Raw genomic sequence first — 22,003 nt, forward strand, 5'->3', positions numbered from 1 at the left:
TATTATAAATATAAACTATATACAAATGTGGCGAAAGATAATCGATGACTATAGGTTGCAATATCTGAATGATTTGTTTGAAATTAAATAGAATTTTTTCAGTCTAAGTCGTATGTTTTAATTTTCTGAATTTGTATGGGCGCTAAGTTATTCGGTATGAGACGGATTTTCAAGAATTTAAATTTTTTTACAAAATTTAAAACCTTTAGTGACACACTTGAAAAAAACCGAAGGAACTTTTTATTAAATAATAAATAATAAACATTAAATATTTTTATCTCTTAAATGTTTTAAAATGTAATTTCAAGTGACCCTACATTGATATGATGGGCTCAGTTTCATTTGCCATAATTTTTTTGCCATAATTACACTTGACATAATACTTTTGCCATAAGTAACACTTGCCATAAGTTACATTTGACATAAGTCACACTTGCCATGAGTTACACTTGCCATAATGGTTGCACTTGCCATAATTACACTTGATATAATTACTTTTGTCATAATTTTCTAATTTTTAAAAATACGTAAATCTGTCTTTTTTATTGCAAATGCGGGAAATTTTCCAATGAAAATTCGCAATTTTAGTTTTCTCATTGTTTGAAAACAGATTCAGTTCCATATTTTCTAGAGCTGAATGAAAGAGCTTGGTGAAGAGTCACTATGAGAGGATTGCTAACATTGTCCTACAGTATAATACTCTTCCCATAGAAGAGTACCTAAACCTGATAGCTCATAAATTAATTCAAACCAAATTTGATTTGAATTATGGCAAGAGTAATTATAGCAAGTGTAATTATGGCAAGTGTAACCAATTTGGAAAGTGTAACTTATGGCAAGTGTGACTTATGGCAAGTGTTACTTATGGCAAATGTATTATGGCAAATGTAATTATGGCAAAAATATTTATGGCAAAAATATTATGGCAAATGAAACTGAGCCGATATGATGGCATGTCTGATACACAAGGGTACCCATGAAAGCTTTGTCTGATCATGATTGAAGGGGATATCAATGTTTTTGTGAACTATTTGTATCTTTTTGTGGTTTCTCTGTGCATTTCTTACTTCGGAAAATATGAAGATAATCAGAATTAAACACACTTTTTGAGCCCAACATTTTTGTGGTAACCATGACCCTATGGTAGGTTGATGACCAATTTTTTTTCAAAATGCTCCAAGATATTTCTGGAAAAGATGTCGATTACTATAAATGTGCGAAGCACTTCAATTAATATATTTAATTTTTAGCGAGTCTTCAGACCTTTGCTACGATCCCAACCTGCCTGGTTGGTGGAGTACTCGGAGAATGGTTGGGCAGGAACAACAATATTCATAATTTACATCAATATTTTGATCAATCCANCCCTTTATCGGCTGTATGTATTGTATACTGTACTATATCCAACAAACAATTTTTTGTTAATGCTTGAAATTTTTTATTGAGCTTTAAAGATAAGTATTTGAAGAATGAAACTGTTGCAGGCGAATGAGTTGCAGATTGATAGGTAACTAAATATATTTTTCTATTATTAATTTTCATAATATATGTTTGCTGAACCAACAGTTGTTGTTGTAATGTTTACTTTTCTAGATTTCACATTGTCTAAATAATAATAATGTTATATTTGGTCTCAACATTTCAAGTTGGAGACTTTGTTTATTTTTTTAATGGTTTCTCTTTATATTTAATTGATATTATCTAGCTATTTACTAATATCTAGCTAGTTTCTAATATATAACTAGTTCCTAATATCTAGCTAGTTACTAATATCTAGCTAGTTCCTAATATATAACTAGTTCCTAATATCTACCTAGTTACTAATATCTAGCTAGTTCCTAAAATCTAGCTAGTTCCCAATATCTAGCTAGTTCCTAATATATAACTAGTTCCTAATATCTACCTAGTTACTAATATCTAGCTAATTCCTAATATCTAGCTAGTTCCTAATATATAGCTAGTTACTGATATATAGCTAGTTCCTGATATCTAGCTAGTTACTGATATATAGCTAGTTACTGATATCTAGCTAGTTACTAATATCTAGCTAGTTCCTAATATCTAGCTAGTTACTGATATATAGCTAGTTCCTGATATCTAGCTAGTTACTGATATATAGCTAGTTACTGATATCTAGCTAGTTCCTGATATATAACTAGTTCCTAATATCTACCTAGTTACTAATATCTAGCTAGTTCCTAAAATCTAGCTAGTTCCTAATATCTAGCTAGTTCCTAATATCTAGCTAGTTCCTAATATCTAGCTAGTTCCTAATATCTAGCTAGTTACTAATATCTAGCTAGTTCCTAATATCTAGCTAGTTACTAATATCTAGCTATAGTTCCTAATATCTAGCTAGTTCCTAATATCTACCTAGTTCCTAATATCTAGCTAGTTACTAATATCTAGCTAGTTCCTAATATCTAGCTAGTTACTAATATCTAGCTAGTTCCTAATATCTAGCTAGTGCCTAATATCTAGCTAGTTACTATTATCTAACTAGTTACTGATATCTAACTAGCTAGCTATTGTAATCTAGCTAGTTACTTATATAAAGCTAGGTGTTTTTCTCTATCTAAATACTAATAAAAAGCTAGCTATATATCATTATCTAGCTACTAATATCTAGATAGATACTGATATCTAGATAGATACTAATATCTAATAGATACTAACATCTAGATACTAATATCAGATAGCTACTGATATTTAGATAGATACTGATATCTTGATAGATACTGATATCTAGATAGATACTAATATCTAAATAGATACTAATATTCATATAGATACTAATATCAGATAGCTACTAATATTTCTATAGATACTATTATCAAGATAGCTACTGATATCTAGATGGCTACTAATATCTAGATAGATACTAATATCTAGATAGCTACCTTTATCTAGATATTTAGATACTAATATCAAGAAAGCTACTGATATCTAGATAGCTACTAATATCTAGATAGCTACTAATATCTAGATAGATACTAATATCTAGATAGATACTAATATCTAGATAGCTACTGATATCTAGATAGATACTAATATCAGATAGCTACTGATATCTAGATTGTTATACTGTTATATAGATAACTACAGATATATAGTAGCTACTGATTTCTAGATAACTACTTATATATCGATAGCTACTGATATATAGATAACTACTGATATATATAGTAGCCTCTGATTTCTAGCCATCTACTTATTGTGTGTAGCAACTTGAAACTTTAAGGAAAATGTATATATATGAACTATGAATAATGTGCTTACTCTAAAGAATTAATTTGCTTACTTTTTATTCCGTCCAAGCATTTCACGAAGGGAATGACATTTACTATTTCAAAAGAAAAATTATCCCAGGTAAAAAACATGTTTTTCCTTAATTTAATACCCGGTACGATTATTTAAAATATCTAAAAGTCAACTTAGCAAATGAAACCAATTGCCGATAAATGTTTTACATTTTTGGTCATTATATTTACTCATATACCGATTCATATTCTGCAAGTATGAATTTCTGGAATAAGATTCCCCTGAGTTAATAAATCTAGTAATATTTAGGTCCTCTGTATATTCTGGAACTAGACTCCCCTGAGTTGATAAATCTAGTAATGTTCAGGTCCTCTGTATATTCTTGAAATGTTCTGGAACTAGACTCCCCTGATTTGATAAATCTAGTAATGTTCAGGTCCTCTGTATATTCTGGAACTTGACTCCCCTGAGTTTATAATACTAGTGATGTTCAGGTCCTCTGTATATTCTTGAACTTGAATCCCCTGAGTTAATAAATTTAGTAATATTCAGGTCCTCTGTATATTCTTGAACTTGACTCCCCTGAGTTAATAAATCTAGTAATGTTCAGGTCCTCTGTATATTCTTGAACTTGACTCCCCTGAGTTTATAAATCTAGTAATGTTCAGGTCCTCTGTATATTCTGGGTAACCTGTGCATTTCATTCTCACCTGATCTCAAGGAAAGCAAATATAAATATTTAAAATTCAAAATTCAAAACGCTGCAGTCATTATACTAATGCTTTAAGGATTGTAAATTAAGTTTATTTGTTTATAGATTTATTTCTAAAATGATTTGGTATGACTTATGAGTTTAAAGAAGATACACGATAAGGGTTGTTGTAAGATTTTAACATAACACATAAGGTAACACAATGAGGGTCATAGTCGAGTAATCAGCAGATTTAAACAAATAGTAAACAACAGATTAAAACAAACAGTAAACAGTAAATAGTAAACAGCGGATTAAAACAAAAAGTAAACAGTAATGACTCAAAGAAGTCCGTAGTAAGATTTCGATTCTACTGGAGACCACCGGAGGGATTTTATTTTCACTGGAGGGGTTTCAAAAAATGCTTTTTACCAATTTAAAACTTTACGCATGGTGATTAACATTCCACTGGATGGATTCAGATGTCCTTCCTAGGGGGTTATAACTCCACTGGAGGGATTCAGATATCTTTCCTAGGGGATTATAATTCCACTGGAGGGATTCAGTTATCCTTCCTAAGGGTTTATAATTCCACTGGAGGGATTCAGATATCTTCCTAGGGGATTATAATTCCACTGGAGTTATCCTTCCTAGGGGTTTATAATTCCACTGGAGGGATTCAGATATCTTTCCTAGGGGATTATAATTCCACTGGAGGGATTCAGAAGTTATCCTTCCAAGGGGTTTATAATTCCACTGGAGGGATTCAGATATCCTCCCTGGGGGTTATAATTCCACTGGAGGGATTCACTTATCCTTCCTAGGGGTTTTTAATTCCACTGGAGGGATTCAGTTATCCTTCCTAGGGGTTTAAAAATCCACTGGAGTGATTTAGATATTCATCCATTGGGTTTATAATTTCAGATCTCTACAATGGAATTATAAACACATAGGAAAGATATTTAAATCCCTCCAGTGGAGTTATAAACCCCCACGAAGTATATCTGAATCCCTCTAGTGGAATTATAAACCACCTGGAAGGATATTTGAATCCCTCCAGTGGAATTATAAACCACCTGGAAGGATATCTGAATCCCTCCAGTGGAATTATAAACCCCTAGGAAGGATAACTGAATCCCTCCAGTGGAATTATAAACCCCCAGGAAGGATATCTGAATCCCTCCAGTGGAATTACAAACCCCTAGGAAAGAAATCTGAATCCCTCCAGTGGAATTTTAAACCCCTAGGAAGGATAACTGAATCCCTCCAGTGAAATTTTAACCCCCTAGGAAAGATATCTGAATCCCTCCAGTGGAATTATAAACCCCTTGGAAGGATAACTGAATCCCTCCAGTGGAATTATAACCCCCCCAGGAAGGACATCTGAATCCCTCCAGTGGAATGTAAATCACCCTGCGTAAAGTTTTAAATTGTAAAAAGCATTTTTTCAAACCCCTCCAGTGAAAATGAATTCCCTCCGGTGGTCTCCAGTGGAGTCAAAATCTTACTACGAACTTCCGTGACTCAACAGTAATTAGTAAACAGCAGATTAAAACAAACAGTAAATAGTAAACAGCAAAATTAAAACAAATAGTAAACAGTAAATAGTAAACAGCAGATTAAATCAAAGAGTAAACAGTAATTAGTAAAAAGCAGATTAACAGCGGATTATAACAAATTGTAAACAGTAAAAAGTAATCAGCGAATTATAACAAATAGTAAACAGTAAATAGTAAACAACACTTTAACACAGAGAGTAAATTAGTTTAGGAATAGCAGGTTAAATTAAACTAAACAAAAGACAACAAGAGCAAAGTATCAAAATATAAAGGGCAGATACCTGACAAAAAAGGCAGACTACCAGATAAAAAAGGGAAGACTACCAAACAAAAAAGTCAGACAACAGACAAAAAAGGCAGACGCCAGACAAAAAGGCAGACTACCAGACAAAAAAGGCAGACACTAGACAAAAAAGGCAGAAACCAGACAAAAAAAGGCAGACACCAGACAAAAAGGCAGACTACCAGACAAAAAAGACAGACTACCAGATAAAAAAGGGCAGACTACCAAGTCTAACAGACTTCCTACGACAAAATGTACTAGGCAAAACAGTCAGACTAAAAGACAAAAAAGAAGAGACTAACAGACAAAACAGACAGAACGAACAGAGTACAAGAGAAAACGGACAGACTACCAGACAACATTTTCATACTACCAGACACAACGACAAACTGCTAGACAAAATGGACAAACTGTTAGACAAAACGGACAAACTACCAGACAAAACGGACAAACTGCTAGACAAAACGGACAAACTAACAGACAAAACGGGCAAACTACTAGAGAAACGGAGAAACTACCAGACAGAACGGACAAACTGCTTGCAAAATTCACTGACACCCTTCTAAACTAATAATGTGGAGTATACACTGTCTAACAGTATAATATACTGTATTTATATCCCTTAAACTTTACAACATTTCATGAATATTTACACAAATATTGACCTCCGCCAAATATTGTATTCCTCAAAGCAAATTTCTTTCCTATTCGCCGCCTCACCCTTTGAATATAAAGTATGCTTGAACAAACAAACTTGTTCCTTCCCTTCTCTACACTCTTCATAGTTTATATCAATCATATCCTTCTCTACACTCTTCATAGTTTATATCAATCATATCCTTCTCTGCACTCTTCATAGTTTATAGCAATCATATCCTTCTCTACACTCTTCATAGTTTATATCAATCATTTTTTTCTATATCGTACCCAGGCCTTAAAATTTGAATCTTCCAATCATTTACATCAAAACATTTATAGAAAATCCACAAATTGCATAAAATAATGGTTGTTCTTTCATGTTCCTAAATTCAATCAGACATGTACAATACGTTTAAAAATGGGAGAACACACAATCAAAAATAAAAAAAGATTTATTATTAATATTTGTTTCTTGGTAAGATGCTTTATTTTGGAAGAATAGTTTGTGGTGTAGCCTCAGGACTATCATCTTCTCCTGCAGCGGTAATCTTCTAATCTTCTAATCTTCTAATCTTCTAATCTTCTAATCTTCTCATCTTCTTATCTTCTTATCTTCTTATCTTCTAATCTTCTAATCTTCTAATATTCTAATCCTCTAATCTTCTTATCTTCTTATCTTCTAATCTTCTAATCTACAAATCTTCTAATCTTCTAATCATATAATCTTCAAATCTTCTAATCTTCTAATATTCTAATCTTGTAATCTTCTAATCTTGTAATCTTCTAATTTTCTAATTTTCTAATCTTCTAATCTTCAAATCTTCTAAATCTTTAAATCTTCTAATTTTCAAATCTCCTCATCTAGGTTTATGTGATAGAAATCAGTACTCCTTTATGGAGAACATCGTTTAATGCTGGACTCAGTGCTTTTTATATGTTTGGAACATTTCTCACATACTTCCTGGGGAAGGTTCGTAACCAGGATTTTGTATTTTTTACTCTGCACTTGATTAATGATAACCCCGTCCTTTATCCTAGTCCAAGATAAACCCGTCCTATATCCTAGTCCAAGATAAACCCGTCCTATATCCTAGTTCAAGATAACCGTATCCTATATCCTAGTTCAAGATAACCCCGTCCTATATCCAAGTTCAAGATAACCCCGTCCTATATCCTAGTCCAAGATAACCCCTTCCTATATCCTAGTTCAAGATAACCCCGTCCTATATCCTAGTTCAAGATAACCCCGTCCTATATCCTAGTTCAAGATAACCCCGTCCTATATCCTAGTTCAAGATAACCCCGTCCTATATCCTAGTTCAAGATAACCCCGTCCTTTATCCTAGTTCAAGATAAACCCGTCCTATATCCTAGTTCAAGATAAACCGTCCTATATCCTAGTTCAGTATCTCTGTATAGTGGATAGGATGGAGAGCACTATCCAGTGTATCCTGTATCCCTCCTCTACTGAGTACAGTTCTACTTTGTTTTATCCCTGAGTCGCCCTCCTTCCTTCTAACAAAAGGTAAATGAAAACTACTTATTAATGAATGTAAGTTATAAAGAATCACACTTTAAAACCAAATTTCGGAGATTTATTTCGAATCCTTGCATTGCATTGAATCTACAAGGTTACCCACAAAGGATGATACTGTAAAGACGACTTGAAACTTTAAGGATATGACGATCTCAAGGTTAAGTTAATTCTACTGGCTATGATAAAGTCTCAAAATGGCGAATAAAGACACAATATTACAGTTGCAGGGAATCATGAATATAAAGAAACAGAAAGTATAAATTTCGTATAATCGTCTCTGAAGTCTCATCCTTTGTGGGTAACTCTTTAGTTTTGAGACTAATTATTGACAATGGATGAGACTTCAGAGAGCAGTAGCAGATGCAAACTTTTCAAAATTTCAGATCTAAATTTTTCCATTATTTTAGAATTTTGACAAAGATAATTATGTTCTCATTATGTTCTTTTTGTTAGGACAAATATAAGAAATCTGATTGGATAAAGTTTGAAAACAAAAATTTTATTTGAAGTTTAACTTTAGAAATAACAGAAGAAATATAATTTCTTCTCTTTTAAGTTTAGATTAAGGAAAAAAACTGTTTCTGCAGGAAACTAGTTTTAATAGTGTTCAGCACGATCCATCTACTATATAGGGATACAGCTATATCAACCAGGAACGTATACAGGGGGGGGGTACGCGGGGGCTCCCCCTCCCTCTGGAAGACTGAAAACTTTGGCTTCCAGAGAGAGATTTTGTCACAGTTTTACAGAATGGACCAGAAATAAAAATTGTCGTAAATCCCGTCCTGTAAAATCTAAAATCCTGTCATGTAAAATCTAGAATCTTGTCCGATAAAATCTAGAATCCTGTCCTGTAAAATCTAGAATCCTGTCCTGTAAAATCTAGAATCCTGTCCTGTAAAATCTAGAATCCTGTTCTGTAAAATCTAGAATCCTGTCCTGTAAAATCTAGAATCCTGTTCTGTAAAATCTAGAATCCTGTCCTGTAAAATCTAGAGAATTGATCCCAGGTTTGGTAAACAGAATGCATTTAATTTAATATTCTATATGAATAAAAACATACAGAGTTCATTTATTACTAGCTGAAGTGCCCGGCGTTGCCCAGGGAACTATTTTTTAATTAAAAGAAATTGATTTTTGAAAACAAAAATGTCGAATTTTTCGTAGCCGATGTTGCTCCCCGGGTTCCCTCAAAAAAAGTCAGCTAATTCGGTCCAGCCGTTTGCCCAGCTATAGCTAACATATATATGAGGGAAGACCTTTATTTTAGACTATGATATTTGATTACTTTAATTAAAGAAATGTTTTAGAAAGGGATTAGTTTGGCTAAAGCTAGAAACTGATTCGCTGCTGGCAAGGCAGGCAGGATAAATTATGAAATCTAATATTTTCCCAGAGGCGTAATTAAGGGGGGGGGAGCTATTGGGTCTTAGTCCTCCCCTCCCTTTAGTTAAATCAGTGGGTTTAGGGGATTTTTTTAGGTCATAATGGGTGCTGAGCTCTCCCCTGAAAAAAATTAACCCCCCCCCCCTTCGGCCTTTACACTTTTTATTCGACCTAATCCTTACCAGCCCATCCCTAAAAATACAAAAAAATTAGTAAATTTAATTATTTTTAGAAACCTTAAGTACATTGTAATTTGTACAGTGGTGCAAAAAAATTCAATTTAGTATCCTTTCTCTAGTATGTCCTTGAAAGAACGTGTGCAAAATCAATATTAATTCAACTACTTTCATTTTGGTAAATCTATAAGCAAGGTTTTAGCGCGTTTCTTATCATCTATAAATATTATAAATAAAAAAATGTGCTTTAACATAATCAATACAAAATAAATATGTCTTTGATTATAAATGAATGCAAAACTAAAAAACATGAGCTGTTATAAAGACGCCAAATCGTGTTGTTAATTCCGGCTCAAAACTAAGTCTCACCTGAAATAATTTTGTATAATTTCCCCAACTTGTCTGCCAAATTTATTCTTTTTGCCCCACAGTAAGCCTGCTGTGGATATTCAATGGTCTAAACGACCAAAGTTTGGGACATTATCATAAAATAATTCTAATACTGCTCTTAACAACATGTAAAACTACTTTTAGCTAAATCTTCAAATATCTTTATTCTCAGCCTTTAGACTCAGTGTAAAGAGAGGATAAAGAAGCAAACCTCTTTAGACTCAGTGTAAAGAGAGGATAAAGAAGCAAACCTCTTTAGACTCAGTGTAAAGAGAGGTAAAAGAAGCAAACCTCTTTAGACTCAGTGTAAAGAGGGGATAAAGAAGCAAACCTCTTTAGACTCAGTGTAAAGAGGGGATAAAGAAGCAAACCTCTTACTTTTTTAATCCGAAGGATAATGAGATTTCTTTTCTGATGTTTTTAGTCTTTTCTCCGTATAAGACTTAGTTAGAAATTAATCATTAAGAAGTAGAAAATCTACTCTCATTGTATCTAACTAACAATACATTGCAGGGTTTGCAACAAAAATGATTAAAACTTCAATGACAGACTGAAAAAATATAATATATTATCCAAGGAACAAATGTTAAAGGAAGGATATATAATATATTATCCAATGAACAAATGTAAAAGAAAGGATATATAATATATTATCCAATGAAAAAATGTAAAAGAAAGGATATATAATATATTATTCAAGGAACAAATGTTGAAGGAAGGATATATAATATATTATCCAATGAAAAAATGTAAAATAAAGGATATATAATATATTATCCAATGAACAAATGTTGAAGGAAGGATATATAATATATTATCCAATGAAGAAATGTGGAAGGAATGATATATAATATCTTATCTAAGGAAAAAATGTTGAAGTAAGAAAATTAATTGGAAGGATATATAATATATTATCTAAGGAACAAATGTTGAAGGAAGGATATATAATATATTTTCCAAAGAAGAAATGTGGAAGGAATGATATATATAATATATTATCCAATGAAGAAATGTGGAAGGAATGATATATAATATATTATCCAATGAAGAAATGTTTAAGGAAGGATATATGATATATTATCCGAGGAAGAAATGTAGAAGGAAGGATATTTAATATATTATCCAATGAAGAAATGTAAAATAAAGGATATATAATATATCATCCAAGGAAGAAATGTAGAAGAAAGGATATATATTATATTATCCAATGAAGAAATGTAAAAGAAAGGATATATAATATGTTATTCAAGGAAGAAATGTAGAAGAAAGGATATATAAAATATTATCCAATGAAGAAATGTAAAAGAAAGGATATATACTATATTATTCAAGGAAGAAATGTAAAAGAAAGGATATATAATATATTATCCAATGAAGAAATGTAAAAGAAAGGATAAATAATATATTATCCAATGAAGAAATGTAAAAGAAAGAATATATAATATATTATTCAAGGAAGAAATGTAAAAGAAAGGATATATACTATATTATTCAAGGAAAAAATGTAAAAGAAAGAATTTATAATATATTATTCAAGGAAGAAATGTAAAAGAAAGAATATATACTATATTATTCAAGGAAGAAATGTAAAAGAAAGGATAAATACTATATTATTCAAGGAAGAAATGTAAAAGAAAGAATATATAATATATTATCCAAGGAAGAAATGTAAAAAAAAGGATATATAATATATTATCCAATGAAGAAATGTAAAAGAAAGGATATATAATATGTTATTCAAGGAAGAAATGTAGAAGAAAGGATATATGATATATTATCCAATGAAGAAATGTAAAAGAAAGGATATACAATATAGTATTTAAGGAAGAAATGTAAAAGGAAGGATATATAATATATTTTCCAATGAAGAAATGTAAAAGAAAGGATATATAATATATTATTCAATGAAGAAATGTAAAAGAAAGGATATATAATATATTATTTAAGGAAGAAATGTAAAAGAAAGGATATATAATATATTATTTAATGAAGAAATGTAAAAGAAAGGATATATAATATATTATTTAAGAAAGAAATGTAAAAGAAGGGATATATAATATATTATTCAATGAAGAAATGTAAAAGAAAGGATATATAATATATTATCTAAGGAAGAAATGTAAAAGAAAGGATATATAATATATTATTTAATGAATAAATGTAAAAGAAAGGATATATAATATATTATTTAAGGAAGAAATTTAAAAGAAAGGATATATAATATATTATTCAATGAAGAAATGTAAAAGAAAGAATATATAATATATTATTTAAGGAAGAAATGTAAAAGAAAGGATATATAATATATTATTTAATGAAGAAATGTAAAAGAAAGGATGTATAATATATTATTTAATGAAGAAATGTAAAAGAAAGGATATATAATATATTATTTAATGAAGAAATGTAAAAGAAAGGATATATAATATATTATTTAAGGAAGAAATGTTGAAGGGAAGATGGCCCTGCAATGGTTGAGAGGAGACGAATATAACATTGAAAAGGTGATCTGATATTTTATTAAACTTTGTTTGAATTCTTTTTTAATTCTCATGATTTAATTAGCAAATTAAATCAAATAAAACTTACCTTTATATAATGATTTAGTTAAAAAGACAAACACTTTAAATCTTATCTGTCTTTAAGATTTGAGTATTCTGAATATTTTAAAACGACAAATTGTCAACATCAAGAGTTTTGATCCAAAAATATTAGGCAAATTTATTCTTGTTTACCCCCCCCCCCCCACACACACATAAGAGAAATACGAAGTTTGGGCAGTTTAATGTGATCCTCCATCACATATCCGATTCACTGCGGTACCTTTTAACCTTTTATTTAAACAACAAAATTGAGATATCTTTGTTTTTCTATCTGAAAATTGATAACTTTTACCGCGGGTACTTCATGACGTGTATATTTGTTCAGCAAAGACGAGGAAATAAATTGCCAGAATTTGCATCTTTTAATATTATATAATCCTTATTTTTTCTCAGACAGTTATTTTAAAGGGTACCTTGGTGAATCAGGAATTTTACTCTTTAAATGGAGGCTCACTTGAAATTACGAATATTATCCCTTCAAAATTTAAATCTGAATTTTTAGATGTGACTTTAACATCTTTATTGACAATTTTTGCAGTTTCGACAAATTTATTTTCATGAAAGGAAATTGAGTAATATTCCAGCTACCCCAACATTTTATAAAGTACTTTAATCTTTCATGCATCACACGCCGGAGAATATATTTTTCAAAATATTTTCATTTAGAAAATTATTTGAGGAGGGAGGGAGGGATATCTTTCGACACATCTGGGTAAAATTGTGTTTAGATCTACATAAATATTAAATAAACTTTTACGGGGATCAAAAAGAACAAAAAGAAACACAATATCTTTTTCATCTTTTTCATCATTTTTCTCGGCTCTTTTTCTGAAGTTGTATAGAAAACTTGAAATTACATTTCTAAGCAAGTTTTGGTCTATTCATTCTATAATAAAGCCATCCATTTTTATATAAGTAGGAAACTTGCAAGGATTAAAATTTTGGGATGATTACTGTATGAATATACGGCGCTACAACATTTTTTTCATACGTAATTTTAGCTTTATGCCACTTTTTTCGTGTCGTTTTTGCGCTACAAATTTTTTTCTATGCGAATATTTTTTTTACTTAATCAATTTTTTTTCTTTTTTAAGATTTGTCGATAATTTGACTCTTTTCGCTTTCGCAATTTTTTAACAGCATAAGCGAAAATCCTCAACTTCTGTTCAGGAATATCAGGAACTTCTCACCTCGGTTAATAAACTGAGAAAAGACTCTATGAAGATTGAAGAAAATTTTCTAAAAAAATGTTTAAGGTAATCTATAATAAACAACAGGTTTCGCAAAAGAATGAGGTACTTTTAGAAGTTCTCTATAAAGGATAAAGAATTTCAGTTTTTGCCAGACACTCAAATTTTCTAATCCTAATAATTTTACAACCTTTGATAACAAAATTTATAGGTGCAAATATATATAGAGATTAGAAAACCGAGTGTGTGGCAAGAACTCAGTTCCTTTTCAGCTAGAGCAGATCAGATCCAATCAGATCTTTGTTGTAAATGTAAAAAGCGTTCTCCTGATTGCTAATCACCTTCGAAACAAGAAATAAAGTTTCTTACAAAAAATAACAAATTATAAATAACAATAAAGTTTTTAATAAAAAAATCAAATCACAAGGAAAACATTTTATTATTTTCATTCAATGATTTTGTGAAAATCACTGTAATTAAAGTTTTAATGCTGAAGCAAAGAGACTAAACTATGTATAAACGGCGTTAAAAGGATTATAATTATTCTTTGATATTTTTTGGAGGAAATAAACACCCTTTATGACAGTTTTGCCACAAACGTAAATTTTCAAAGAAGCTGAGTTTTTGCCACAAGCTCAAATTTTCCAATCCCTCTAACTTTGCAACTTGACGGTGTAGACCTTTAATATTTCAAACTCAGACTATTTAATCTAACAGAATTTATAGTTTGAAATATCAGAGGTCTACAACATCAAGATGCAAAGATATAGGGATTATAATATCAGAGTTTGTGGTAGGAACTCAATTCCTTTATATAGCTTTGAAACATAATGGTTTATATTTCAAACTTTAACTTTTTCATCTAATAAAATTATAGATACAAATTCTGAATATTTGATCTAGCAGAATAAATAGTTAGAAATATTAAATGTTTGCACTATCAGATGGCAAAGGTACAGGTATTAGATTCGGGTATGTGCAATGCAGAGAAATCAAATCCTTTGCGACTATTTTCTTATATTTATTATGATGATTAATACACTGTAGTAAATAATCCTTTTCTTGCAAATTTGTTTTGTTCATCCTTTATCATTAGATTTGATTTGAAGACCGATTATGAAAATGATGATGATATTATACAATCTAGATATATATATGTACAATATATAGCGTGATATGTATACTATATAAACATAGAACAATACCTAAATGTATCATTCACTCTCAGAAAATTTGAATCAATTGAAAGGAATTGAGACTTTGCTACAAATTCTGATTTTCTAATCCCTTTATCTTTGCAACCTAATGTCGCAGACATTCAATATCTTAAACGATGAGTTACGTTAGATCAAATATTTATTGATTCTAATTTTTGTAAATAGATGGTTTTAACATGGATTTCAAAGTTTTTAAATTAACTGGATTAAATGTAAATTGTTGCATACAATAAACCTACCTTTCTGTATTTTTCTAATGCATTGGCTCTAAGTTCTCCAAAGATGTCAACAACTTTTTAAAGTGTTCTTCTGCTTCATTGTTCAGATTTTTGCTGATTATTTTTCCTGTCAAGGAATAGAAGTATTAAATACAAATACACGAACCTAATATTACAGCGAGTCCCACTAAATAGGGGAATTGAGTGATAATTCGAGATAATCTTTTTAAATGGTTTTTAATTTAATTTAGTAAAACTGTAGAGTTTGGAATTTATTTGCATCTGTTTTGATTGCAGACAGTTGTACTCTGTTAAACTAAAAAATTCCAGAACACAGATAAAGTACACTGGACAAGTCTTCATTGTCTTGCAGAGACATTACAAGCCTTCACATTACACTAGCAATCTGAATTATGTTATTACTTTTAAAATATTGACATTACTATGCTAATTCTTAACAAAAATATTGAATTCTTCCCTAAATTCCCGTGTTTATCGGGACACCCTAGATTATGGTTTATTTCATCCTGCACCATTGATATTTCAGAGATTTGATGTCGTTGTTGTTAAACCTGATTCGACCTGATGTTTGGAAACCTTTACTTATAATTATTATTATCATGTTTCTTCAACAGTTTACAGGTTAGCAGGTTTACGTATTATTATTATTATCATGTTTCTTCAACAGTTTACAGGTTAGCAGGTTTACGTATTATTATTATTATCATGTTTCTTCAACAGTTTACAGGTAAGCAGGTTTACTTATAATTATTATTATCATGTTTCTTCAACAGTTTACAGGTTAGCAGGTTTACGTATTATTATTATTATTATCATGTTTCTTCAACCGTTTACAGGTTAGCAGGTTTACGTATTATTATTATTATTATCATGTTTCTTCAACAGTCTACAGGTTAGCAGGTTTACGTATTATTATTATTGTCATGTTTCTTCAACAGTTTACAGGTTAGCAGGTTTACTTATAATTATTATTATCATGTTTCTTCAACAGTTTACAGGTTAGCAGGTTTACGTATTATTATTATTATCATGTTTCTTCAACAGTTTACAGGTTAGCAGGTTTACTTATAATTATTATTATCATGTTTCTTCAACAGTTTACAGGTTAGCAGGTTTACGTATTATTATTATTATCATGTTTCTTCAACAGTTTACAGGTTACTGGAAATCTACAATCCAAAAAATCTTAGGTTCACAGTTTTCTAGACTTCAATGTGTCCATTTCAGTTGCAGAAAATATTCAGACTCTGCACTGTTGAAAATAAAAATGGTGATAAAAAGATAAAGATAAAAGATGCTGCATGTCTAAATAACAAGGTTAAAAAAGTAGAGTTTATAATAACAGTTAATGAAACTAATGTGTACTTTATCATTCTTCCTCACTTCATCGTGAATTTCATAATTAACATGCTATAGAGTAATTATTGGGCTATAAAGTTAAAATAGCTGTACATTATAGCACGTGTGCTAGGATGTTTCCAAAATAGTTTTTTCAATTGAAATGAAAATAAAATTGCAATTAACTTTATTTTTTTACTTCTGCTTTGTAATTCAAAGCTTATTTGATCTATAGAAATAGCCATTGAAATAAGACAAGTACACAAACGTTTCATAAAATTACCTATCACACTTTTATTTTGGCACGACGTGCTATAAAGTTTTTGGACAGAAATTTTCTCTTTATTGAGAAGTTTCAAGCTTTTTCAGATTTAATTTTGTCCCGAGCTTTAGCGAGGGACAAAATATAATCTAAAAAGACGAGAACCTTTTTAAGACTGCAAACCAAAAAAACAGTGTTATAAATAGTTATTATTCTAATTATTTTGAAACAAAAGTTCACTAAGTCATTTTAAAACCACCAGTTTTTTAAACCTGTGTTTAGTACTGATTATTCGCAATTAGTTTGATCGTTACTGTGAAGTTTATAAATAAATAGTTTATATTTGAAGATAATTATGATGTATTACGTTTTATCGATTCTTCATTTTCTTCATACAAAACATATTTTCATTTACTACAAACAAACTGCAATGGCGCAAGGAATTTACAATTGTACAAATTATGTAAACAATTGTACAAATATAATTTAAACTATTTACAAACTACGATAAACCAATGAAAAAAGTTTCTTACATATACTATTTTCTTGTTTTAATGTCTAGTGATGCGCGCGCAAAATCGTCTAATAAGTTAGGTTACGATCTTGATGCGCTCCAATGTGCGGAAAATGTCGTCTTGAGATAGAAAGATAAAAACCTCGCCTCCATAATCAGTGACTTAAAATTAGGTTTTTATCTATCTTATAAGAGACGACATTTTCCGTATAACGAGTAACTAATCTTATTATACAACGTTGTATGCGCTCGACCCCGTACATCTTTAAGGGGGGGGGGGGTCCGATAAAGAAACAAAGAACATTTTTTTGATAACTTGCAAAGAAAAATTTGAAAGTTGAGTAAATGGATGGTAAAGCATAGAACTTTAGAATGGGATATCCTTAATCCCGGCCGATCGGTTAATTATTCAACAGATTAATAACAAGAGAAGAACAAGCATTATTTAATCTGCAGATTAAGAAAAAGAGAAGATCAAGCATTAATCACGATATCCACCATTCAAAAGTTCCCAGCTCTGAGCTGGGAACTTTTGTGTTGGATAATTAAAAACCCGATCTCAATATCCACTGCAGAGGGCACTTTAAATTTGGGGATTAATGCTTAATCTCTTCATTATTCCTCTACACAGGGTATGTTTACCATGCGGGATATCAAATAAAGATTACATTAATCTGCAGATTATCAAAAGATCTAGGTCAAGCATTAATCTCGATATATCCAAAAGAGTTCCCAGATTTGGTTAAAGATACAATTAGTCTTTACTTTAGACTCCATTTCCACACATTGAATGTTTGGCTTTCCGTATTTTCTATTTTAAAATAAAAAAAAAAATATTTTAAGAAAAAAAAACGAATTCTAAATGAGAGATCAAAATACGAAAACAATTCGTTGTTGTTAGTTTTACATGCCCTGTAAGTACAATGTATAATAGATTTTGTATAATGTTTAATGCAACATGCCAACCCGATAAATCAAATTTGAAATTGTTTTAATTGTTCCAGTATTCAGATTGGTTCCATAAAATTAAACAATCCTATTCTAGTTTCCCATGGATTACAGTTCAATTTAAACATGGTTGCCAAGTCAACACGTTTATGGGGTTTGCTCCAAGCTTATATAAATCCTTATAAAGGATACAATTCTCAAAATAAAATGAGTTTAAACGTTCTAAATTGTGGAATAACTTAAATCATTTATTTTAAAATAGTTAATTGATGCGCTTAAAAAAAACATTAATATTTCTGAGCAACATATTTCAATTTTTAATGTTTAACTCGAACCTTTCAGTTCTTCTTTTATATACGGCGTAGACTAATTTTCACCGTTATTCATTGTTTTTATTGTTAAAAAAATAATAAGCGTTATCAATTTACAAAATATTTAACTATAGTGATCGGCGTTTCCATCAATACAATAAAGACGACTTTTCTATTCAAGTTTGGATTTTTTAAAAGATTTTTTCAGATTAAAAGTTTACAAGTAAACAATAAATTAATCTGTTAATTGAAAGCTTCTCTTTGTTTTTTTTATGTGTATTCAAAGCTCCGAATTGTTTGAATGCTTGGTAGAAAGTCGTCTTAATTGTGTTAATATAATATACGACGACTGTATCTAAAAAAATAAACAAAAAACCTCCTACTCCTACTCATACTCCTACTCCTACTCATACTCCTACTCCTACTCCTTCTCCTACTCCTACTCCTACTCTTACTCCTACTCCTACTCCTACTCCTACTCCTACNCTCAAGAACTAAACAAAATTTATTTTATTTTTACACAACTGTGTTCAAGCATATTATTGTTTTCCTTCTCCTTCTCCTAATCTTACTTCTACTCCTACTCCTACTACTACTCCTACTCCTACTCCTACTACTACTACTACTCCTACTACTACTCCTACTCCTACTCCTACTACTACTCCTACTCCTACTCCTACTCCTACTCCTACTACTACTCCTTTTAAAAAGATTGTTTTTATTTATCATAAATGGACTGTAGTTGTAATTTCAAGAGACTCTGCAAATGTAAAATTAAATTTGTGTTTTAGCATTAAAAATAAATAATAATAATAATTTTATCTAAATAACAAAAAGATTGTGTCGTCGTTTTTCTATATTTAAAATGGTCTAAATCTGACAATTTCCTAATTTGTATCTGAGCATAAATCTGCAAGCCACTATAACATGTAGACCGCAATTAGTGATAATCTATTTTTAGAAAGAAAAACTAGTATTTCTTATTTATCCTTGATCAGATAAAGGCTTCGATCTATCGTTTTGAATCGGACTAGAGTCCCTTTATATATATATAATGGGGGTCTCTTGAAATTAGGACTAGAGTCCCTTTATTTTTATATAATGGGGGTCCCTTGAAATTAGGACTACAGTCCCTTTATATATATATAATGGGGGTCTCTTGAAATTAGGACTAGAGTCCCTTTATATATATATAATGGGGGTCTCTTGAAATCAGGACTAGAGTCCCTTTATATATATATATAATGGGGGTCTCTTGAAATTAGGACTAGAGTCCCTTTAAATATATATAATGGGGGTCTCTTGAAATTAGGACTAGAGTCCCTTTATATATATAATGGGGGTCTCTTGAAATTAGGACTAGAGTCCCTTTAAATATATATAATGGGGGTCCCTTGAAATTAGGACTAGAGTCCCTTTATATATATATAATGGGGGTCTCTTGAAATTAGGACTAGAATCCCTTTATATATATATAATGGGGGTCTCTTGAAATCAGGACTAGAGTCCCTTTATATATATTTATGGAGGGTCTCTTGAAATCAGGACTCGAGTCCCTTTAACAAACATTACTTTAACTCCAGGCCAATTACTTTCTCAATTTCACTTTAATTCCCTCCAGTTATTGTTTATATTTAATTACCAACTTTTACTGGGTTCAATTCCAACCAGTTTCTGTTTACATTTATCTGAAAAGTTTGTAAAATGGACAAAGTTGAAACCATTATGAGATTAGCCAAGGTGGATCCAACCTTAACATTCATCTTTATAAAGATCAGTGGGTTCAGAAGTAGATCAAGGGAGGAGGGAGACATCCTTCTAAAGATATAAATTTAGATTTGTTTGGTGTTTGTATCCAATAAACGGCTGAATCTGTCGATATTTACAATTTTTTTTTAATCCAACAATGTAAACAGAAAATTCCGCGAACGTAATGGAGTCTTTGCCACAAACTCAAATGTTCTAATCCCTATATCTTTGCAAACTGATGGTGTGTAAATCTTTGATATTTCAAACCTTGATAATTTCATCTAACAGAACTCATTATAGTTTGAAACATTTAAGGTCATAAAACGTTGGGCTGTAAGATATAGAGATTAGAAAATCAGAGTTTGTGGAAAAGACTCAACTCCTTGCTATTTATTAAAAAGCTATAATCGTGAGAATAAAGGTGAAAAATTCTCTTAAAGCCTGTTTTAAGAGAGAAAAATAAGAATATTTTATATATTCATCCTTCGTCAGAAAAAGGTTTATAGGAAATCGTTATGAATTTGATAGATTTTGTTAAAAATAAATGTTATGAATGGAGGTTTACTTAAAAATACGTCGACAGTCCCTTTAAGACTTGAAAAATTATTTGAATATTTTTGTAAAATCATTTTTATGTTTTCAGGTTTGGCGACGATATCGTTCTACGCTGTATCTATAATGGAATCAGCTGGATCCTCTATAGACAAGTACACTGCAACTATCCTCTACGGTCTAGTTCGCTTACTAGCTTGCTTCTTTGGATCTTACCTTATAAAGTAATTTTCACATTATTTCATTTCAGATCTAATCAAAATCTTAATTTTTGGTAAAAATGCAATTTTTATCTGAGAAACCTTGAGAATATACAATGAGAGACAAAAATGTTCCGAAAATATCAAGTCAGCTCTTTTCTTTTCTTTTCTTTCTTTTCTCTTCTTTTCTTTTTTTCTCTTCTTTTCTTTTCTTTTCTCTTCTTTTCTTTTCTTTTCTTTCTTTTCTTTTTTCTTCTTTTCTTTTCTTTTCTTTCTTTTTTCTTTCTTTTCTTTCTTTTCTTTCTTTTCTTTCTTTTCTTTCTTTTATTGCTCGATTATTTGCGTGAGAGTAGCACTACCTATTGTCAAACCATATTTCTATAAAGTAAATTATTTCAGGAAAGCTCCAAGAAAACCTCTTTTCATAATTAGTTCTCTTTTGGTTTCTCTAGGAATGGGTTTACTTGGACTCGCAGGAAAATAGAATTAATGATGCAAAAAAAGATATTAAAGGGACTGTAATTGTATTTTCAAATGACCATTAGTTTATAGAGTGCATGTTCGAACCACAACGGTGCCTTTAAACCCTTTGTTGGGTCAAAGAAGAATGATATATCAGTATTTATTTACTTTAAAATTGCATTTCTTTAATTGTGGTTTTTCCAAAAAAGAGGACAATTCTTCCTCAATGAAGACACCATTAAGAATCCGACATGCCTCTGTTTGAATAGAGAGTCATTTCAAATTACGCATACAGTCCCTTTAAGTTGAAATAATAAGCCAAAACCCTGCTCCCCAGCCCTTCCCCATATGTTCCCCAACCCTGCACCCCCTTTTCCGTTAAACTTACTCCCCCCCCCCTCTCTTGTAAATAAATAAATAATGATTTCTTGTGAAAAATATTGATTATCATTCACAAATTCTCTTATAAAATATAGTCCCCCATCTGCTCCCCCCA

General features: G+C 30.6%; 1 protein-coding gene across 1 annotated transcript in view; it reads left to right on the forward strand.

The window, feature by feature from the left end:
* The first annotated feature begins 1,226 nt into the window (after positions 1–1,226).
* LOC111698587 (facilitated trehalose transporter Tret1) overlaps positions 1,227–22,003 on the forward strand; it is a 32,153-nt gene continuing 11,376 nt past the window's right edge. Inside the window, exons 1-11 of the mRNA XM_023468953.1 lie at positions 1,227–1,320; positions 1,485–1,507; positions 3,930–3,982; positions 6,914–6,976; positions 7,299–7,403; positions 7,853–7,958; positions 12,362–12,426; positions 13,696–13,781; positions 15,698–15,792; positions 20,937–21,069; positions 21,445–21,521. Of these exons, the coding sequence (XP_023324721.1) occupies positions 1,489–1,507; positions 3,930–3,982; positions 6,914–6,976; positions 7,299–7,403; positions 7,853–7,958; positions 12,362–12,426; positions 13,696–13,781; positions 15,698–15,792; positions 20,937–21,069; positions 21,445–21,521 (802 nt within the window). The 5' untranslated portion in view covers positions 1,227–1,320; positions 1,485–1,488. The remainder of the gene's footprint in view (positions 1,321–1,484; positions 1,508–3,929; positions 3,983–6,913; positions 6,977–7,298; positions 7,404–7,852; positions 7,959–12,361; positions 12,427–13,695; positions 13,782–15,697; positions 15,793–20,936; positions 21,070–21,444; positions 21,522–22,003) is intronic.

This window comes from Eurytemora carolleeae, unplaced genomic scaffold (assembly GCF_000591075.1).
Source record: "Eurytemora carolleeae unplaced genomic scaffold, Eaff_2.0 scaffold297, whole genome shotgun sequence".
NCBI classification, from domain to species: Eukaryota; Metazoa; Arthropoda; class Copepoda; order Calanoida; family Temoridae; genus Eurytemora; species Eurytemora carolleeae.